This window comes from Cyanistes caeruleus, chromosome 22 (assembly GCF_971803275.1).
Source record: "Cyanistes caeruleus chromosome 22, bCyaCae1.hap1.1, whole genome shotgun sequence".
Lineage (NCBI taxonomy): Eukaryota > Metazoa > Chordata > Aves > Passeriformes > Paridae > Cyanistes > Cyanistes caeruleus.
The window spans coordinates 1,089,006-1,107,045 of record NC_141722.1 but is presented as its reverse complement, the minus strand read 5'-3'; the positions used below and the strand labels follow the sequence as shown (position 1 = coordinate 1,107,045).

The window sequence follows — 18,040 nt, the reverse complement described above, 5'->3', positions numbered from 1 at the left end:
AAGAGAATTGAATTTTTGCATGTTTGAAAACACACCAGTCTAAAAGGTGACCTGCAGAAATGTTTTATCAATTAAATGTATTTATTTCTGTTCAGCAAGTCCCATAAACACTGGAAAACCTGCTACATCACAAATGTCCTTTTGGCTGCGATATTTAAGCATATTGAATATATTTTGCTCTTTCTATAAAGAATAAATTACTCTGACTTGCTCTGCCAGTATTAATAGTATGGATTTGTCACATTCCCAGTAATTAATGGTGTGGATTTGTCACATTCCCAGTAATTAATGGTATGGATTTGTGATATTTCCACTAATTAATGGTATGGATTTGTCACATTCCCAGTAATTAATGGTATGGATTTGTGACATTCCCAGTAATTAATGGTATGGATTTGTGATATTCCCAGTAATTAATGGTGTGGATTTATCACATTCCCAGTGTTACATTGCAGGTGGGGAGGATAACTGGGAGTTAGTGAGGCTGATATTCCTCATGGATAACTGGGAATGAGGCTGGTGTTCCTCATGGGAGTGAGGCTGGTGTTCCTCATGGATAACTGGGAGTGAGGCTGATATTCCTCCTGGATAACTGGGAGTGAGGCTGATATTCCTCCTGGATAACTGGGAATGAGGCTGATATTCCTCATGGATAACTGGGAGTGAGGCTGGTGTTCCTCATGGATAACTGGGAATGAGGCTGGTGTTCCTCATGGATAACTGGGAGTGAGGCTGATATTCCTCATGGATAACTGGGAGTGAGGCTGATATTCCTCATGGATAATTGGGAGTGAGGCTGATATTCCTTATGGATAACTGGGAATGAGGCTGGTGTTCCTCATGGGAGTGAGGCTGATATTCCTCATGGATAACTGGGAGTTAGTGAGGCTGATATTCCTCATGGATAACTGGGAGTGAGGCTGATATTCCTCATGGATAACTGGGAGTGAGGCTGATATTCCTCATGGATAACTGGGAGTGAGGCTGATATTCCTCATGGATAACTGGGAGTGAGGCTGGTGTTCCTCATGGATAACTGGGAGTTAGTGAGGCTGATATTCCTCATGGATAACTGGGAATGAGGCTGGTGTTCCTCATGGGAGTGAGGCTGGTGTTCCTCATGGATTTGCCATGAAGGATTCCAAGTTTGGAAACGCTTGTTTAAAAAAAAATTCCTCCTCCACAAAACACGCAGCGAAAACAACCCCAAACAACCCCAAAAACAACCCAGGCGTGGTTTTGTGGCTGACAGTTCCTTCTCCGCGTTCCCAGAAAGTGTTTGCCTCCCGCAAGGAGCTGCTGGAGTACGACCTGCAGCAGCGCGAGGCGGCCACCAAATCGTCGCGGAGCTCGGCGCTGCCCACCTTCACCGCCAGCCAGTACCGCGCCCTGTCCGTGCTGGGCTGCGGCCACACCTCGTCCACCAAGTGCTACGGCTGCGCCTCGGCCGTCACCGAGCACTGCATCACCCTGCTGAGGGCTCTGGCCACCAACGGAGCCATCCGCCACATCCTGGTGGCCCAGGGGCTGATCCGGGAGCTGTTTGACTACAACCTGCGGCGCGGCGCGGCCGCCATGCGCGAGGAGGTGCGGCAGCTCATGTGCCTCCTGACCAGGTGAGAGCTGCTCTGGGGGACAGCTTTGGGATCGGTGCCTCAGCATTTTGGATTTTCTGTTTTTCCGTGGATTTGTAATCCTGGAGTTCTTCAGAGCTCTGGACTCCACACACAGTGTCAGCGCTCCTGCTTTGGGCAGACAAAATTCCTCTCCAGGCCTGGCAGTCGAGGACACCTCACTGCCTCAGAGCCCCAGAAATGGAAACAAAAGGGAGTTTGGGACAGCAAACTTGGGCTAAATGACTTCATTACCTGCGGCTGGAATTGCAGGATTAATCCCCAGTGTGCCAATGGACCAAACTCACACAAGTGTGAGAAGCCAAAGTGAGCCGTGGAACGTTTTGGGTGCCCCCTGTCTGCCCAAAACGCACCTGAGGCCCTTCAGTAAATAAGTTAAAAGCAGCTTTGCTTTTTATTCCCTTCATTTTGCCTGGCCTCTGTTTTCAGGGAGCTCCAAAAGGCATCAGGAGAGCTCCCTCAGGAAGGGAAAGCTAGAATCACAGAGTGGTCTGGGTTGGACCCTCAGTCCCAGCCCCTGCCATGGGTGCCACCAGCAAAGTGTGACCTCCAGCTCTTTGTGCATTTGTTACCAGCTGAGCTGAAATCCCAGGAGCTTTTTGGTACAAGCAGAGCATAACAATGTTGTCTTTTTTCCTCCTGGAATCAGGGACAATCCAGAGGCCACACAGCAAATGAATGACTTAATCATTGGGAAGGTTTCTGCGGCTCTGAAGGGACACTGGGCAAATCCAGACTTGGTGAGAGACTCCAGTGTTTTCCTCTGTCTTTGTTCTGCCTCTCTGCACTGCTGGTGTGTTCTGATCACTGCATCTTCTTTTTCATGTTTGTAAGAAAGGAGTTGAGTCTGGATAGGAAATGACAAATGTCAGAGCACAGCACAGAATTTTGGCGCTCGCTGAAGTTCCTGCCCTGGCTTTGCTCGTTCCTCTCCAGCAGCTCCCGAGTGTGCAGTGGGATTGAATTCCCATGGGTGTGGGTGTTTTGAGAGCTCTCTGTGTTGCAGGCCAGCAGCCTCCAGTACGAGATGCTGCTGCTGACAGACTCCATCTCCAAGGAGGACAGCTGCTGGGAGCTGCGGCTGCGCTGCGGTGAGTGCTGACACCCAGCCCCAGCTTCATCCTGCTGTGCAAATACAGGAGGATTTCCACCTCTGAAGCCCTTTCAGGTGCTGTCTGGAGCTGTGGGTTCCTGTCCTGCCTGCAGCTCTCACACATCCCTGTCTGCTTCCAGCTCTCAGCCTCTTCCTGATGGCAGTGAACATCAAGACTCCGGTGGTTGTGGAGAACATCACCCTGATGTGCCTGCGCATCCTTCAGAAGCTCATCAAGCCACCCGCTCCAACCAGCAAGAAAAACAAGGTGCTGCCTCACAGGCTGAGCAAAACGCTGGGAATTTGCTGGTTGGAGTCTGGAACGTTTTGGGTGCAGCCCCTGGGGGGGTTTCATCTGCCCAAAACGCACCTGAGGCCCTTCAGTAAATAAAAAAAAAGCAGTTTTGCTTTTTATTCCCTTCATTTTGCCTGGCCTCTGTTTTTAGGGAGCTCCAAAAGGCATCAGGAAAGGCCCCTCTGAGTGAGGGATTTGTGAGGAAGCCAGGACTTGCTGTTCCTGGTCACTGTTCCTAGGGAAGCACACACTGCGAGTTACAGATGGCTGCTCCCTGGTTTTCACTGGCTTTTCGGTGACTTTGACCACAACTCTTCTTCAGGGTTTGCTCTTTTCCCTTCAGATCTGAGGCATGGGGAAAGAGCTGCTTCAAAGCCACAGCTTGGTTATTTTGGGCAGGCTTTTGGTGCTGCTTTGTAGCATCAAGTACCTAAATTTGATATAATCAAGTACTCCTGTCTCAGATTTTTAAATACACAGCTGCTGTTCTCGTTCAAATACATTGATTGGCTGCTATTGATTTTAATTCAGAAGCAGATTTGCAGGAGAGTAGGTGTTTTTCTGCTTTGATCTGCCTGTCTGATAATCACAGGTGGCTGTCAGAGATGGGTTTACTGATATTTCAGTAGGAACTGGAATGTCTCCCTTAGTTCACCATTAACCCTTTAACACTTTATTACCCTGCTGCTGTCCAAGAGCTGCGTTTACCCAGTGATTGCCCTCAGGAGCTGCTCTTTGGCAGCAGGCTGTGGCTCTCTGAAGAATCACAGAGCTTTTTTTTTTATTTTGTTAGGATGTGCCCATGGATGCTCTCACCACTGTCAAGCCTTACAGCAACGAAATCCATGCCCAGGCTCAGCTGTGGCTCAAGAGGGACCCCAAAGCATCATATGAAGCTTGGAAGAAGTGTCTCCCTGCCAGAGGTAACCCCTGTGCCCATGACCTGGTGCATTTCTGTGTCCCCAGATTTAATAGGAAATGTGCTTCTTGTGTTGGCTTCTGTCCTGTGGCAGCTGATCCCACCCTCACATTCAGTCCTTGGAGCTGTAGCACTGACTCTTCCAGGCTCAAACCCCAAGCAGAAAACTCTCTGTGCCTGAAGAGAGTCAGGGAGTGTAAAAAATGGAACTTGTTGCTTATTTAAATTGATCCCAGCCAGCTGGAAAGCTGATGGAATTCCTTGAGAGAGGTTCTGGGATTTGCATGAGGCTCGGAATTGAGCATGGCTCCACACAGGAGCAAAACCAGCAGCAGCAGGGGATGGAAGCACTCAGCTCAGCTGGAGTTTGGCAGGTCCCAGTGAGAAAACAAAAATACTCTGTCAGTTTGCAGTTCCTGACTGCTGACACTTCCCCTGGGCTCTGCTCAACACTGCAGGTGCAGATGCCAACGGGAAAACTCCCAGCAAAGCTGAGCTTCACCAGCTCTACTTGTCAGAAAAATACGTCTGGAAGTGGAAGCAGTTCATGAGTCGCCGTGGGAAGAGGACTTGTCCTCTGGACCTCAAGCTGGGACACAACAATTGGCTGCGACAGGTAAAGGTGGGGACAGCCCTGGGGTCACACACTGAGGCTGCTTTGCTGCAGCTCCTGTGCAGGGGGAAGGCTGGGACTCGCTGCAAGTCAGGTTTGCAGCAGCGTTCCCGTAGAAATGCAGCATCAAATGTTTACTGGGGAGTCTGTGGGTTCTTAACCTCAGAACCTTTGGGTGCTCCTGCCTGCATGATGAGCTGCTCTCCTGTGTTGGAGTCACAGGCACAGAGAGTGTGCCTTTATCTCTGACATCCAAAAAAGCGCTGAATTTCACATAATTTCATCTCTATTTCATCTGTATTTCATCTAATTTCATCTCTATTTCATCTCTATTTCATCTATATTTCATCTAATTTCATCTCTATTTCATCTAATTTCATCTCTATTTCATCTCTATTTCATCTATATTTTCATATAACATCCTGGAAACAACTGTTAAGGTTAAATAGAAAAGCTAGGGATGTAAATGTGTAAATTAGGAAGTTTTCTTATGTCACTGGATGAAAAAGTTAAAGTTTGAAGTAATTTAGAGGACAGAAGGCAAGATGGAGGATTTAGGCTGTTGTCTGTTTTCCTTCTTCATCTTCTTCTTCCAGAGGTTTTTGGGTGGTAATAAATGATTGGATAGAAAATTCCACAGTGCAGCACACAGGTGTTGGGTCATTAAGAAAAATAATTTAGTTGGCATCAGTTAATTGGATAAATGGACATATAAAAAACCTTGAAGAAAATCTTTGTTATCCATTTTGCACCTTAGTGTACACAGCTCCTTGTGCCTTGTAATGCTGGTAAGAAAATAATAAATAACCAAGACTGAAGGAGAGAATAAAACTGCCTCTCTCTCACCAACTTCAGTTCAAGGGGAAATAGCCCAGCCACCAAGTCCATACCAGGACAGTCCTGGAGCAGAGCTTTTCTTGTTGTGTGTGGTGTTTCAGCAGGTCACCCACACCATTTCAACACTTGGAGCAGAGCAGGAGTTGTCACAGAGCAAGAAAACGCTGCCCTGATCAGCCCTGATGTTGTGCTGTCCCAAGTTCTTCTGTTCCCATGGTTCTGACCCAGCTTTTCCTGCCCCAGGTGCTGTTCACTCCAGCCACCCAGGCTGCCAGGCAGGCTGCCTGCACCATCGTGGAGGCCCTGGCCACCATCCCCAGCAGGAAGCAGCAGGTCCTGGATCTCCTCACCAGGTATTCCACAGCTCCACCACTATTTGTCTTCAGTTCCCATCAGAACCTCTCCCCTCCTGCAGCTTTTCTCACACCTCTCCCTTGTGTGCTGCAGTTCAGGGGTCTTCTGGAGCTGGATGGTTTTTTAAACTCGATTAGCTGGGAGGGTGTAGGTTTAGGGAGATTTGGGGTTTGCTGCCTGGCAAGGAGCTCCTGCAGTCTGTGCTTTTTCCAGAGGTAAGGATCAGCTCTTGAGCTGTGTGGCCAGCATTTCTCCTGGCCCTTCAGTGCCAGAATAAGAGTTTAAACTCTTTTCCAGCTGCTGTGACATAACTTACCCCAGCTCATGCACAGTCAGCTCCTTCTTGGGACAAACCCTGATTTATCCAGCAAGTAACGAGTATCAGTGGTGCTGTTAGCAAGGAGAGGGAGGATGGATTTCTGGACGCTTTTTCTTCCTTTCCACAGTGTCCTTAAGCTGGAGAATGTTTTTTGTTGCTGTGGAGGGGTTGTCAGCCTGTGTTTCCCTTTCACAGCTACCTGGATGAGCTGAGCATTGCTGGGGAGTGTGCTGCTGAGTACCTGGCCCTGTATCAGAAGCTCATCAAACCTGCCCACTGGAAGGTCTACCTGGCAGCCAGAGGGGTTCTGCCCTACATTGGCAGCCTCATCACCAAGGTACGGATTTGTGAGCAGGAAATTACCTGTTGGCTTGGCTTTAAATCCCATCCCTTTGCTCAGTGCCCTGCTGGGCTTCTCAGGTTCACACTTCAGTGACCTCTGAGCAGAGGGAGCCACGGGGGGTTTAACCCCAGCTGGAGAATCCCTCAGCTCTGGCATTGTAAATATAAATATGTAATTAAATTGTGAATATTGCTGCACTGCCTTGGCAGCAGGTGGGAGCTGGAGGTTGTTGTGCAGGGACAGGGAAGGGCCAGGTGTGCTGCCAGAGCTGGAGAAATGGGAATTAGAGCCTTTGAGAAGCAGCACACTGAGCTTGCAGCGCTCAGAGTGCTGTGAGGTGACACTCTCCACATCACAGGCGGCTCTGAGTCCTCCTGGAGGGCCTCTAGAGCCAAGCAGGAAGATGCAGGGAGAAAATTAAAGGATATTTGTGGCAGTTTCCTTTCCCCCTTCCCTCCCTGCTGCCACAGCTGTGCTTCCTCTGTGCCTGGCTCAGTTCCTGTGTCACACACTCCAATCCTGGCATTGCAGGGTCTTGGCCTAACAGGCTGTTGATTATTTCCAGGAAATAGCTCGTTTGCTGGCCTTGGAGGAAGCAACACTCAGCACGGATTTGCAGCAGGGATATGCCCTGAAGAGTCTCACAGGTATTGAGTGGGCCTGGGTGATCACTGCTCTCTGACAGCAGAATTGCAGAGAGGCCTCATTCAGTTGTGTTGCCATTATCTGGGTTTTTGCCATCGATTTTGCCCTTAATCTCTAAATGGATTTTTCCATATGTTTTTTTTTGTGGTCTGGGAGAGTTTTTAGTTTAGTGGTAACATTCCAGGCAAGCTTCATCATTCCACTTTATTACACAGTACAGTCCCTGGCACCACTGTAAACACTGCTGCTTTATTCCTACCCATTGTTCCTGCCTCCCTAAGTTCTGTGGGAGCTTTTTTTCATCTTCTAGGGTGTACACCCTTTTACAGAAATTGGTTGGAAATGGAAATACCTCACGAACTAGCTCATTGTTGTTTTTTTTTGTGTATCCTCTTTTACATTCTTCAGCCATTAGTGGGTGAATCCATAAAGCCTGGCTTCCTGCAAGAGGCAGCATGTTGGTCATTGTGTCATGAGAAAGAATCCTTGTGTTTGCTGATTCTTTACTTTATTGTAGGAGTGCCCACTTTGGTGATGTCACTGATAAGTCATTCCTCATCATCAGAGGTGTGACAAGAGCAGCAATCATCTGCTTTTGGAGTAGCTTGCGACAGAAAAACGCCAAAGAGTGCAGAATTTTGTTCTGAGCACGCAGGAAACTCCTTGAGCCCTTTCCTCATTCCCAAACTGTTTTTCATGTGTTAAAATTTCCAAGCCAGGCCAAGGCTTTTGCCTCCAACCACTCAGTTCACAGGAGTGAGCACTGAACCACAGGATGGGAGCTGGAAAAAGCCATTTCTGTGATCCTGTTTGCAGCCCTACTCATTTCTAGGAAGTTTAGAAATGAAATTCTCTCCCACTTTGCGAATTTCTGTGGTTTTCCAGGTCTTCTCTCTTCCTTTGTGGAGGTGGAGTCCATCAAAAGGCACTTCAAGAGCCGGCTGGTGGGCACGGTGCTCAATGGGTACCTGTGCCTGAGGAAGCTGGTGGTGCAGAGGACAAAGCTCATTGATGAGACCCAGGACATGCTGCTGGAGATGCTGGAGGACATGACAACAGGTAAAGAACCACCTGTGTTCCATGACCCCAGCCTTGGGATGAATCAAGGTGGAAAAGCAGAGCAGCCACACAAAGAGCTTTGCCGGAGTTCAAGGGGGTTTATGGCTTGCAGTTGTTTTCTGTTGGCACAGAGCAGTTGAAGAGCGTTCTGAGTCTCATTTTCCAGGATTCTCAGCCTCCTGATATTTATGGGGCTGTTTTAGTGCTGCCCAGCCATGCAGAGGCTTTCCAAGTAACCCCACCAATAAATACCTTCCACCTTTCACAGAGAGGATTCACAGGAAGAGGAGAGCACCAAAGTGTGGGGCTGACCACAGGAGGATTTACTGCGTGTGCTGAGCTAAAGTGGAACCTATAAAATTGACTCCAGGGATTTTTAAAGCTTCCTTTTCTTGGCAGGCACAGAGTCAGAGACCAAGGCATTCATGGCTGTGTGCATAGAGACTGCCAAGCGTTACAGCCTCGACGACTACAGGACCCCAGTGTTCATCTTCGAGAGGCTCTGCAGCATCATCTACCCTGTGAGTGAGCCAGGGACTGCACAGAGCCCTGCAATGCTTTGGGAAGGGGTTCAGGGATCATCCAGTCCCACTCTCTGCCATGGCAGTGACACTTTGCATCATCCAGGGTGCTCCAAGCCCTGCCCAGCCTGGCCTTGGGCACTGCCAGGGATCCAGGAGCTGCTCTGGGAAGAAGAATTTCTTCCCAATATCTGACCTGAATTTCCTCTCCTTCAGTTTGAGCCCATTCCCCCTTGTCCTGTCACTCCAGCTCCTCTGGGGTCTCCACACCACCTTCTCCTCCCCAACATTCCCAACTCTCCCAGCCTGGCTCCAGAGGGTGCCCTGAGCACCTCCTGTGCACTTGGCTCCAACAATTCCACGTGTTGTGCTGCTGAGAGCACCACAGCTGTGTGCAGTGCTCCAGGTGGGGAGGAGAGCCACCACCAACCACCTCCAGCAGCCCTGGATGTGGTTCCTTTTCCCCAGGAGCAGCAGTGTCTGCAGTCAGGATTCACCCTGGATTCCAGTGTATCCCATTTTGGGGATACACTGTTCAAATTCCCTGAGCAATTTGGTTTCTGAATGCTCCTGGCCATCCTCTGAGTGTGGCATGCACCAGTGGGGGGGACAGGACTGAAGCTTTAGGAACATTTTCCCAATAAAAACTCAGGGATGGGAGCGTGGTTAGGGAAAAACTCATTTACTGTGTCCCTGCTGCTGCTGCTCCTCAGGAGGAGAACGAAGTCACCGAGTTCTTTGTCACCCTGGAGAAAGATCCCCAGCAGGAAGATTTCCTGCAGGGCAGGATGCCAGGGAATCCCTACAGCAGCAACGAGCCTGGCATCGGGCCTCTGATGAGGGACATCAAGAACAAGATCTGCCAGGACTGTGACCTGGTGGCTCTGCTGGAGGACGACAGCGGGATGGAGGTGAGGATCTCTGGAGGTGGGGATTTCTTGCACAGACCTGTGGGACGCTGGTTTTGGGCAGCTTGGGGGTGGTGATGTAACAACCTGAGCTTGTTCTTGACTTGTTCTTGTGTCTCTTTCAGCTTTTGGTGAACAACAAGATCATCAGTCTGGATCTGCCTGTGGCTGAGGTCTACAAGAAGGTGTGGTGTCCCACAAACGAGGTGTGTGTTACCTTTGGACAAGTTTAACATCAACAAAAGGGGAAAAAAAATGGAGAAAATTGAAAATCACACGAGTCAGGATTTATTTCCTGGCATATAATTTATTGGGTGTAACTGCTCAGCGCTTTTTGGTGCTGTGTTAGGACAGATTGTGCATGGGCCTGCAACGTGAGCGATTGCAGAGCACTGCCCCAGGTGAGCTGTGTCACTCTTGGGGAGGAAAAACCTTCCCTGTGTTCCCCTGGGGAGAGCTGAACGTTGTCAGAGCCTTTCAGAGCACATTTCACACCCTTATCTGCACACCAGAGTTTTGTCTGTGTACACACAGGCACACCAGATTGCTCTGATTGCTTCCAGGGTGAACCCAAGGGAATTCAGCATCTCCATTTTTCCCTCCTTCTCTCTTGTTTCTCATCAGGATCTCAAGCATTTGGCAAATCCATCCTCCCACTTTGCTCCCTGTAGAGTTTTGTGTGTTTTTCACATGAGAAAAATGGACCCAGCAGTTTTAAGGGTCCAGCCCACCGTGTCTGGTCCAGAACAAGCTCTTCCCTTCTTTCCTAAAATAAACTCACACTGACACCATCAGGCTCAAGCTTCCCCACTACAAATATATTTTTAGAGGTCCCTGAGATCATAAAACAAGGCTGATTTTCCCCAGCATTTCATGGTCACTCAGCATTTCCTCCTGGCCTCAAATCACCTTTGAAACCTCCATTCCCTGCAACATTTGTGGGAAGAATTCAAACAAAGTGCCTGTGAGCAGTGAATGACAATAAAACATGTCTCATTAATCTTCATTTCAGTAACAAAACCCTCAGTGCTACAAAATCAAACCTTGTGACAGTGATAATTTGAGTTGGAAAGGGAGGAGGAGCTGGTGTTAATCTGATATTTTGAGGTGGAGGTGAGGAGCTGGTGTTAATCTGATATTTTGACTTGGAGGTGAGGAGCTGGTGTTAATCTGATATTTTGAGGTGGAAAGGGCTGGTGTTAATCTGATATTTTGGCTTGGAAAGGGAGGTGAGGAGCTGGTGTTAATCTGATATTTTGAGGTGGAGGTGAGGAGCTGGTGTTAATCTGATATTTTGACTTGGAGGTGAGGAGCTGGTGTTAATCTGATATTTTGAGGTGGAAAGGGAGGTGAGGAGCTGGTGTTAATCTGATATTTTGAGGTGGAAAGGGAGGTGAGGTGCTGGTGTTAATCTGATATTTTGACTTGGAGGTGAGGTGCTGGTGTTAATCTGATATTTTGAGGTGGAAAGGGAGGTGAGGAGCTGGTGTTAATCTGATATTCTGGCTTGGAGGTGAGGAGCTGGTGTTAATCTGATATTTTGAGGTGGAAAGGGCTGGTGTTAATCTGAATTCTGATTTGAATTGCGATGGAGTCACCGGTGGAAGGCCGTGGGATGCCGGGGATGCTGGAGCAGCCGTGCAGCTCTCCTGGGATGCAGGGATGCAGCTCTGCTGCTGAAAGGCAGAGTTTGCTCAGCATTCCCGTGGATGAACAGCTTTCATCTGTCTTCCTTTGTGAGCACCTCCTGGAGCCGCAGCTCCCGCGTTCCCTGCGAGCGACAGGCGCACAAGAAACGCAACCTCAGGCCCCTTTTTGTTTCCCTTGTCTCTCAGTGGCTTTTTTTGTTCATCTGCCGTTTTACCAGGGCCCCTGTGGTGTTAATTGCTGGTCGCCAGCGTGGCCTTTGAGCAGATTTTCCCCCCGGGGCTTTCCCTGTGCTTATGTATTTGCTGTGACATTAAGCACTGCTTATTCCACATTAGGCTTAGCGAGATCCCTGACAGGTTTTCTCTTGCAAGGTCTCCTGCTCCCAAATCTGGGATTTTTCTTTTCTGCTTTTTTATTCAGACCTATGGATTAAAAATGGAAAGTTTCGTGATGTGCTGTCAGTGTTTCCAGCTGGAAATGCATCTGGAAAACTGTCCCTTTCTCAGGGTGAAAGCATCTTTTTGGCTGTGTCATTCCAGTGATGTACTGTCCTACTGAAAGCTCATTAAATTGCCTTTTACTCCTCTTCCATTTGCCTTCAGTGCAGATTTGATCTGTTTGAGAGCTTTCATCCAATTAACCTGTCCTGCTTCATTTCCTGGGCTGTTCCCTGTGTTTCCCAGGTGTGCCGTGCCTGGGAGGAGAGGTTGCCATGGAAAGCAGATGTTCCTCTGCAGATGAACCCATTTCCCTTGGCTGCATCTTTCACTGGTGCCAAAGGAAACCTGGAGGAGGTGGAAGGAGGAAGAAAGAGACTGTTTATTACCAGTCTTTCAATTAATTGGCAACGCCAAGAAGAGCTGGGGATGAGTTAGTGATGTTTTTGCAGGTGGCTCTGCTGTTGTTTTTAATTCACCTCAGCAAGGGGAGAGTGAAAGATTTCCCTGTGTTACCAACAGCACCAGGCAGAGCTGGGGCTGGAGTGGCCACACTGAAATCAGAACTTGTGTGCAGAGAGAGGAGAATTAATAAAAATCTCTGCTCTTGCAGGGGGAGCCCATGAGGATCATTTACCGCATGCGGGGGTTACTGGGAGATGCAACGGAGGAATTCATCGAGTCCCTCGACTCCACCACTGGTAATGCATTTGTCTGCTGAAAGCTGGGATTAGATTTGAAATCTGAGGTTTGCTGCAGAGCAGTGACATTATTATCCTCACAGCAGTGAGCTTAAAGTTGATTGACGTTGCTTTTGCTGCGTTTACCTGCTTTACCTCGAGTGAAGGAGGATTTTAGCAGCGCTTTAAAGCTGTGCCTCAAATGTGAGCACTGGGGACCATTCTGTCCAGTCCTTCTTCATATTCCTGCTCTCAATTCTTTTTGAATTCAACAACTGAAGTGACTGGAGCTGCTGGTGAACGTGTGCTGCTCTGCTCTCATGTCTGCTTGCACTGCTCTCCGTGTCCCGCTGCGCTGCTCGTGTGCTCACCCCCCGTGTGTGTGTCTCCTGCAGATGAGGAGGAGGATGAGGAAGAGGTGTACAAGATGGCAGGGGTGATGGCCCCGTGTGGAGGCCTGGAGTGCATGCTCAACAGACTGACTGGCATCAAGGACTTCAAGCAGGGCCGGCACCTCTTAACCGTGAGTGTCCCTTTGGCTCTGGGCTCAGGAGTTACCGGGGGGAAACTGAGCATTTCCCTCTCCCATTCCTCTTGGTTAACAATCCTTTACAAAACTTGAGATGTGTAGAACCTGAGGAGCTGCTAAGATTAAATCCTGTTCTTGCTGGAGGGATTTTCTGCCTTGGCCTTACCTGAAAAACCAAAGACAGATGAGCAGATGTAAAAATCGGGGGTGTACTGTATCCCACGAGTCTGGAGACCAGATTATTGTATTAAATTATTACTTGAGTTTCAGCAAAGTCCCTGCCTCGTTGTGAAGGTACCACAGAGAATCCCTTGGCTGTATTTTGTAGGTGCTGCTGAAGCTCTTCAGTTACTGTGTGAAGGTGAAAATCAACCGGCAGCAGCTGGTCAAGCCAGAGATGAACACTTTGAATGTCATGCTGGGGACTCTCAACCTGGTAAGGGCAACCTCAACTTCCACAAGTGGCTTTTCCATGGTTTCCAATGAATTTAAGCTACTTCTGACTCGTGGCAGTTACTGGAGATGGGGAATGTTGGTGTGCTGGCGCTGCAGATTGTCCTTTGGACATTCCTTATCTATTATGGGTGGGAGTTTGGGGGGCAGTGCTCCAGTGCTGCTGTTCCAGTGCCTCTTCCCACTTCAAACCAGTTCCTGTTGGTGTTCCAGTGCCCCTTCCCACCCCAAACCAATCCCTGCTGCTGTTCCAGTGCCCCATCACACCCCAAACCAGTTCCTGTTGGTGTTCCAGTGCCCCATCACACACCAAACCAGCTCCTGCTGCTGTTCCAGTGCCCCATCACACCCCAGAGCAGCTCCTGCTGCTGTTCCAGTGCCCCTTCCCACCCCAGAGCAGCTCCCCTGAGCACTCCCATCCCCTGCAGGCTCTGGTGGCCGAGCAGGAGAGCAAGGACAGCGGGGGAGCCGCGGTGGCAGAGCAGGTGCTCAGCATCATGGAGATCATCCTGGACGAATCCAACGCGGAACCTCTGAGCGAGGACAAGGTGAGCTCCCCTGTCCTTTCCCTGGGATTCATCCCCTGCTCCAGCAGGGCAGTGCTGCTGGAGCCTGACCCTCGTTACACTCGTGGCAGGTCTTAGCAGGCCTTGGGGAAGGGCTCGAGGAGGGCCCTGGACCAAAAGCACTGCGAGGCTGCGTCAGGATGAGTCTTGCACGGCTGGGCGAGGGCTGTTAGGCACTGCTTGGATCCCTGCCTTTCCTGCTTTGGGCCACAGGCCAGGGAGAGACAAGAAAAGACACAGCTTGGCCTTGTTTTTTGGAGTGTTTTTGTACGTGTTGAAAACATGATTGATCTTCCAGCTAATTGAGAATAAAACTGTATCTCAGCTAGGCTGAGAACAAGAAGTGCTTCTCACTCGTCTTTTGAAGCTGTGGGTGGACAGGAATCTGGTGTGCTTTGGGTTGGAAATATTAGACTTTTGGCTGGAAAATGCTTGAACAGTAGGTGGAATAAGCCAGGGATCAGCTGGAGGGGTCGGTAGAGCCAAAGAGAGCTTTGGGAGCGAGGCTGGCTTTTATTTTTACCTCTCACAACTTCAGTAGCTCCCAGAGTGAGAATTCCCTTCAGCAGATTTATCCCCGAATATAAATCCCGCTGCTTTCCCTTCACAGGGCAACCTCCTCCTGACAGGGGACAAGGACCAGCTGGTGATGCTGCTGGACCAGATCAACAGCACCTTTGTGCGCTCCAACCTGAGCGTGCTGCAGGGGCTGCTGCGCATCATCCCCTACCTGTCCTTCGGGGAGATGGAGAAGATGCAGATCCTGGTGGATCGCTTCAAGCCCTACTGTAACTTTGATAAGTACGTTGGCACGCTTCAAAGCACCTGGAGGGGGTTGTGCTGGCACATCTCTGCTGTTGTTTCCTTGGTTGGTGATGCTCCAGGCTTCAGCTTTCTTTCCTTTTTCGATTCTAAGGCGTTTTGGGGGAGAAATGTGTGAGCTCTAGCTGGAGAAAGTATTCAGACTGAGTAGTTTCTGAGTCTCTGAGCTGGTGCATCACTCAGTGAGAATGTCAGAGTTACCATTTCTTGTCTTTGTTCAGGTATGACGAGGAGCACAGTGGAGATGATAAAGTTTTCCTGGATTGCTTCTGTAAAATAGCAGCAGGAATAAAGAACAACAGCAACGGGCATCAGCTGAAAGATCTCATCCTGCAGAAGGGGATTACACAGAATGCCCTGGATTACATGAAAAAGCACATTCCCAGTGCAAAGAAGTAAGAGTCAGTGTTTAATGTGTGTGGCTGTCCTTCCTCATCCTGTCACCACAGTCTCCCAAGAAATCCATGAGGAGCACTCAGAGCTGTGCTGCAGCTGCTGAGACACAGACAGGGATGAGCTAAAAACCCTGAAACCTTCCCATCTGATACCCATCCAGGCTGATTCCTTGGATATCTCCATCCTCGTCTGTTTTGCACAGCAGCTGAGTTTTTGCTGCTGGTGCCAACTGATGAACACAAATCCCAGAGCTGGCACAGTGCACAGCGTGGGAGTGTGACTGTCCCTTCATTAATGAGCTGATCAGGGAGGGCAGGGACACTCCCCTCAGCTGCAGGCTTTTTTTGTTTCCCACACAGTTTGGATGCAGACATATGGAAGAGGTTCTTATCTCGACCTGCACTTCCTTTTATCCTGCGCCTGCTCCGAGGCCTCGCCACGCAGCACCCCGCAACACAGGTGAGGCCAGAGGCATTGTCACTGCTCTGGGGCTGGAATAATAATAATAATAATAATAATAATAATCTGAGGATTAATTCCTCTCAGAGTTGGTTCTACACTGATTTTTGTTGGTTTGATCGATCTGCTTTGATTTTTTGTTTTGCATCCTCACCGTACTTGGCGCAGTTTTGCTCCCAGCTTTCCTCTGCTGGAATGTTCTAGGCTGAAGGGAATTCTCTTAAAGAGAAAATCCTGAGCTTAAAAGAATGTTGGGAATCTCAAAGCAGGCAGAGGTGTGGAAGCTGTTCAGGTGTATTCTGGGCAAGTTGTGCCTTTGCAGAGCATCCCCTGAGTTTTGTGTGTCCCACAGTTGGGAACACGACTTTGTGTCTTTGTCTCCATGCCTTGAGCTGGAAAAGTCAGAGGTTCTGGCTTCAGCATTTCCTCCTGTGTGGTGTGGGATTGACACACCAATTTGAAGGGAAGATAATTACTGATCAACTCCTCAGGACGTGATTGTTGGTGTTTGAAGGCATCAATACAACAACACCTTATCACAAAATAAATGTTTTATCCAACATCCCTGTCTGAGCTCGTGGTGATGACCAGTGGAGAGGCAAATTACACACAGTATTACAGTTTTACAGTTTTACACACAGTTTTATATTTTCACACAGTTTTACACACAGTTTTACACACAGTTTTACAGTTTTACACACAGTTTTACAGTTTTACACACAGTTACACACAGTTTTACACACAGTTTCACACACAGTTTCACACACAGTTTCACACACAGTTTCACACACAGTTTCACACACAGTTTCACACACAGTTTTACACACAGTTACACACAGTTTTACACACAGTTTCACACACAGTTTGACACACAGTTTGACACACAGTTTCACACACAGTTTCACACACAGTTTGACACACAGTTTTAGTTTTACACACAGTTTCACACACAGTTTCACACACAGTTTCACACACAGTTTCACACACAGTTTCACACAGTTTCACACACAGTTTTACAGTTTCACACACAGTTTTACAGTTTTACACACAGTTTTACAGTTTTACACACAGTTTTACACCCAGTTTTACAGTTTCACACACAGTTTCACACACAGTTTTACAGTTTCACACACAGTTACACACAGTTTCACACACAGTTTTACAGTTTCACACACAGTTTTACAGTTTTACACACAGTTTTACACCCAGTTTTACACAGTTTCACACACAGTTTCACACACAGTTTTACAGTTTCACACACAGTTACACACAGTTTCACACACAGTTACACACAGTTTCACACACAGTTACACACAGTTTCACACACAGTTTTACAGTTTCACACCCAGTTTTACAGTTTCACACACAGTTTCACACACAGTTTCACACACAGTTACACACAGTTTCACACACAGTTTCACACACAGTTTTACAGTTTCACACACAGTTACACACAGTTTCACACACAGTTACACACAGTTTCACACACAGTTTTACAGTTTCACACACAGTTTTACAGTTTTACACCCAGTTTTACACCCAGTTTTACACGCAGTTTTACACACAGTTACACACAGTTTCACACACAGATTTACACAGTTTTACACACAGTTTTACAGTTTCACACACAGTTTTTAGAGCATTAAGAAAGGAAGGAGCACTTGTTCCAGCTCAGCGCTGTCCCCATGGGATCAGAGGGGACAGCCACCACCCCGAGCCCCCTTTTCCTGAGCCCTGCCCTGTCCCCATCCCCACCAGGTGCTGATAGGAACAGACTCCATCACCAACCTGCACAAGCTGGAGCAGGTGTCGAGCGACGAGGGCATTGGGACGTTGGCAGAGAACCTTCTGGAGGCGCTGAGGGAGCACCCCGAGGTGAACAAGAAGATCGACGCCGCGCGGAAGGAGACGCGCGCCGAGAAGAAGAGGATGGCCATGGCCATGAGGCAGAAGGCCCTGGGCACCCTGGGCATGACGGTAATGGCTGGGTGCTCTGGTCCTTCAGGGACCTCAAATTCCTCAGCAGGAAGCGGTTTTAGTGGTTTTTCACAATAAAGGGATTTATTGGTGGGTACTGCAGCACTCCTGGAGCTGCTGGGAGATGGGATGGGTGTGCCACCGGTGGCCATGGTGTGGTTTGTCAATCTTTTTAACCTGCTTGAGCTTTTCTCTCTTGCAGACAAATGAGAAGGGCCAGGTGGTGACCAAGACTGCGCTGCTGAAGCAGATGGAGGAGCTGATAGAGGAACCAGGACTGACCTGCTGCATCTGCCGGGAGGGATACAAGTTCCAGGTAAGGGAGCTGAGAGTTCCAGTCAGTGGGAGCTGAAAGTTGCAGGTAATGGGAGATAAAATCTCCAGTTAATGGGAGCTAAAAGTTCTGGGTAATGGGAGCTAAAAGTTCCAGGTAATGGTGAGGGGAGATTCAGGTTCCAGGTGAGGGGAGATTCAAGTTCCAGGTGAGGGGGAGATTCAAGTTCCAGGTGAGGGGGAGATTCAGGTTCCAGG

The 18,040-nt window shown here is 48.8% G+C and overlaps 1 protein-coding gene across 6 annotated transcripts in view; it reads left to right on the top strand.

The window, feature by feature from the left end:
* Positions 1 to 18,040, top strand: part of UBR4 (ubiquitin protein ligase E3 component n-recognin 4) — an 85,594-nt gene that overhangs the window by 56,531 nt on the left and 11,023 nt on the right. For all 6 annotated transcript variants that reach the window (XM_086860412.1, XM_086860411.1, XM_086860410.1 and 3 more), the window contains 22 exons: positions 1,273 to 1,616; positions 2,284 to 2,374; positions 2,641 to 2,725; positions 2,868 to 2,995; positions 3,816 to 3,945; positions 4,400 to 4,557; positions 5,635 to 5,744; positions 6,260 to 6,401; positions 6,973 to 7,054; positions 7,938 to 8,111; positions 8,511 to 8,632; positions 9,346 to 9,543; positions 9,666 to 9,746; positions 12,241 to 12,328; positions 12,703 to 12,830; positions 13,165 to 13,272; positions 13,718 to 13,837; positions 14,466 to 14,656; positions 14,899 to 15,072; positions 15,433 to 15,532; positions 17,291 to 17,509; positions 17,712 to 17,825. In XM_086860412.1, the coding sequence (XP_086716538.1) occupies positions 1,273 to 1,616; positions 2,284 to 2,374; positions 2,641 to 2,725; positions 2,868 to 2,995; positions 3,816 to 3,945; positions 4,400 to 4,557; positions 5,635 to 5,744; positions 6,260 to 6,401; positions 6,973 to 7,054; positions 7,938 to 8,111; positions 8,511 to 8,632; positions 9,346 to 9,543; positions 9,666 to 9,746; positions 12,241 to 12,328; positions 12,703 to 12,830; positions 13,165 to 13,272; positions 13,718 to 13,837; positions 14,466 to 14,656; positions 14,899 to 15,072; positions 15,433 to 15,532; positions 17,291 to 17,509; positions 17,712 to 17,825 (3,087 nt within the window). The remainder of the gene's footprint in view (positions 1 to 1,272; positions 1,617 to 2,283; positions 2,375 to 2,640; positions 2,726 to 2,867; positions 2,996 to 3,815; positions 3,946 to 4,399; positions 4,558 to 5,634; positions 5,745 to 6,259; positions 6,402 to 6,972; positions 7,055 to 7,937; positions 8,112 to 8,510; positions 8,633 to 9,345; positions 9,544 to 9,665; positions 9,747 to 12,240; positions 12,329 to 12,702; positions 12,831 to 13,164; positions 13,273 to 13,717; positions 13,838 to 14,465; positions 14,657 to 14,898; positions 15,073 to 15,432; positions 15,533 to 17,290; positions 17,510 to 17,711; positions 17,826 to 18,040) is intronic.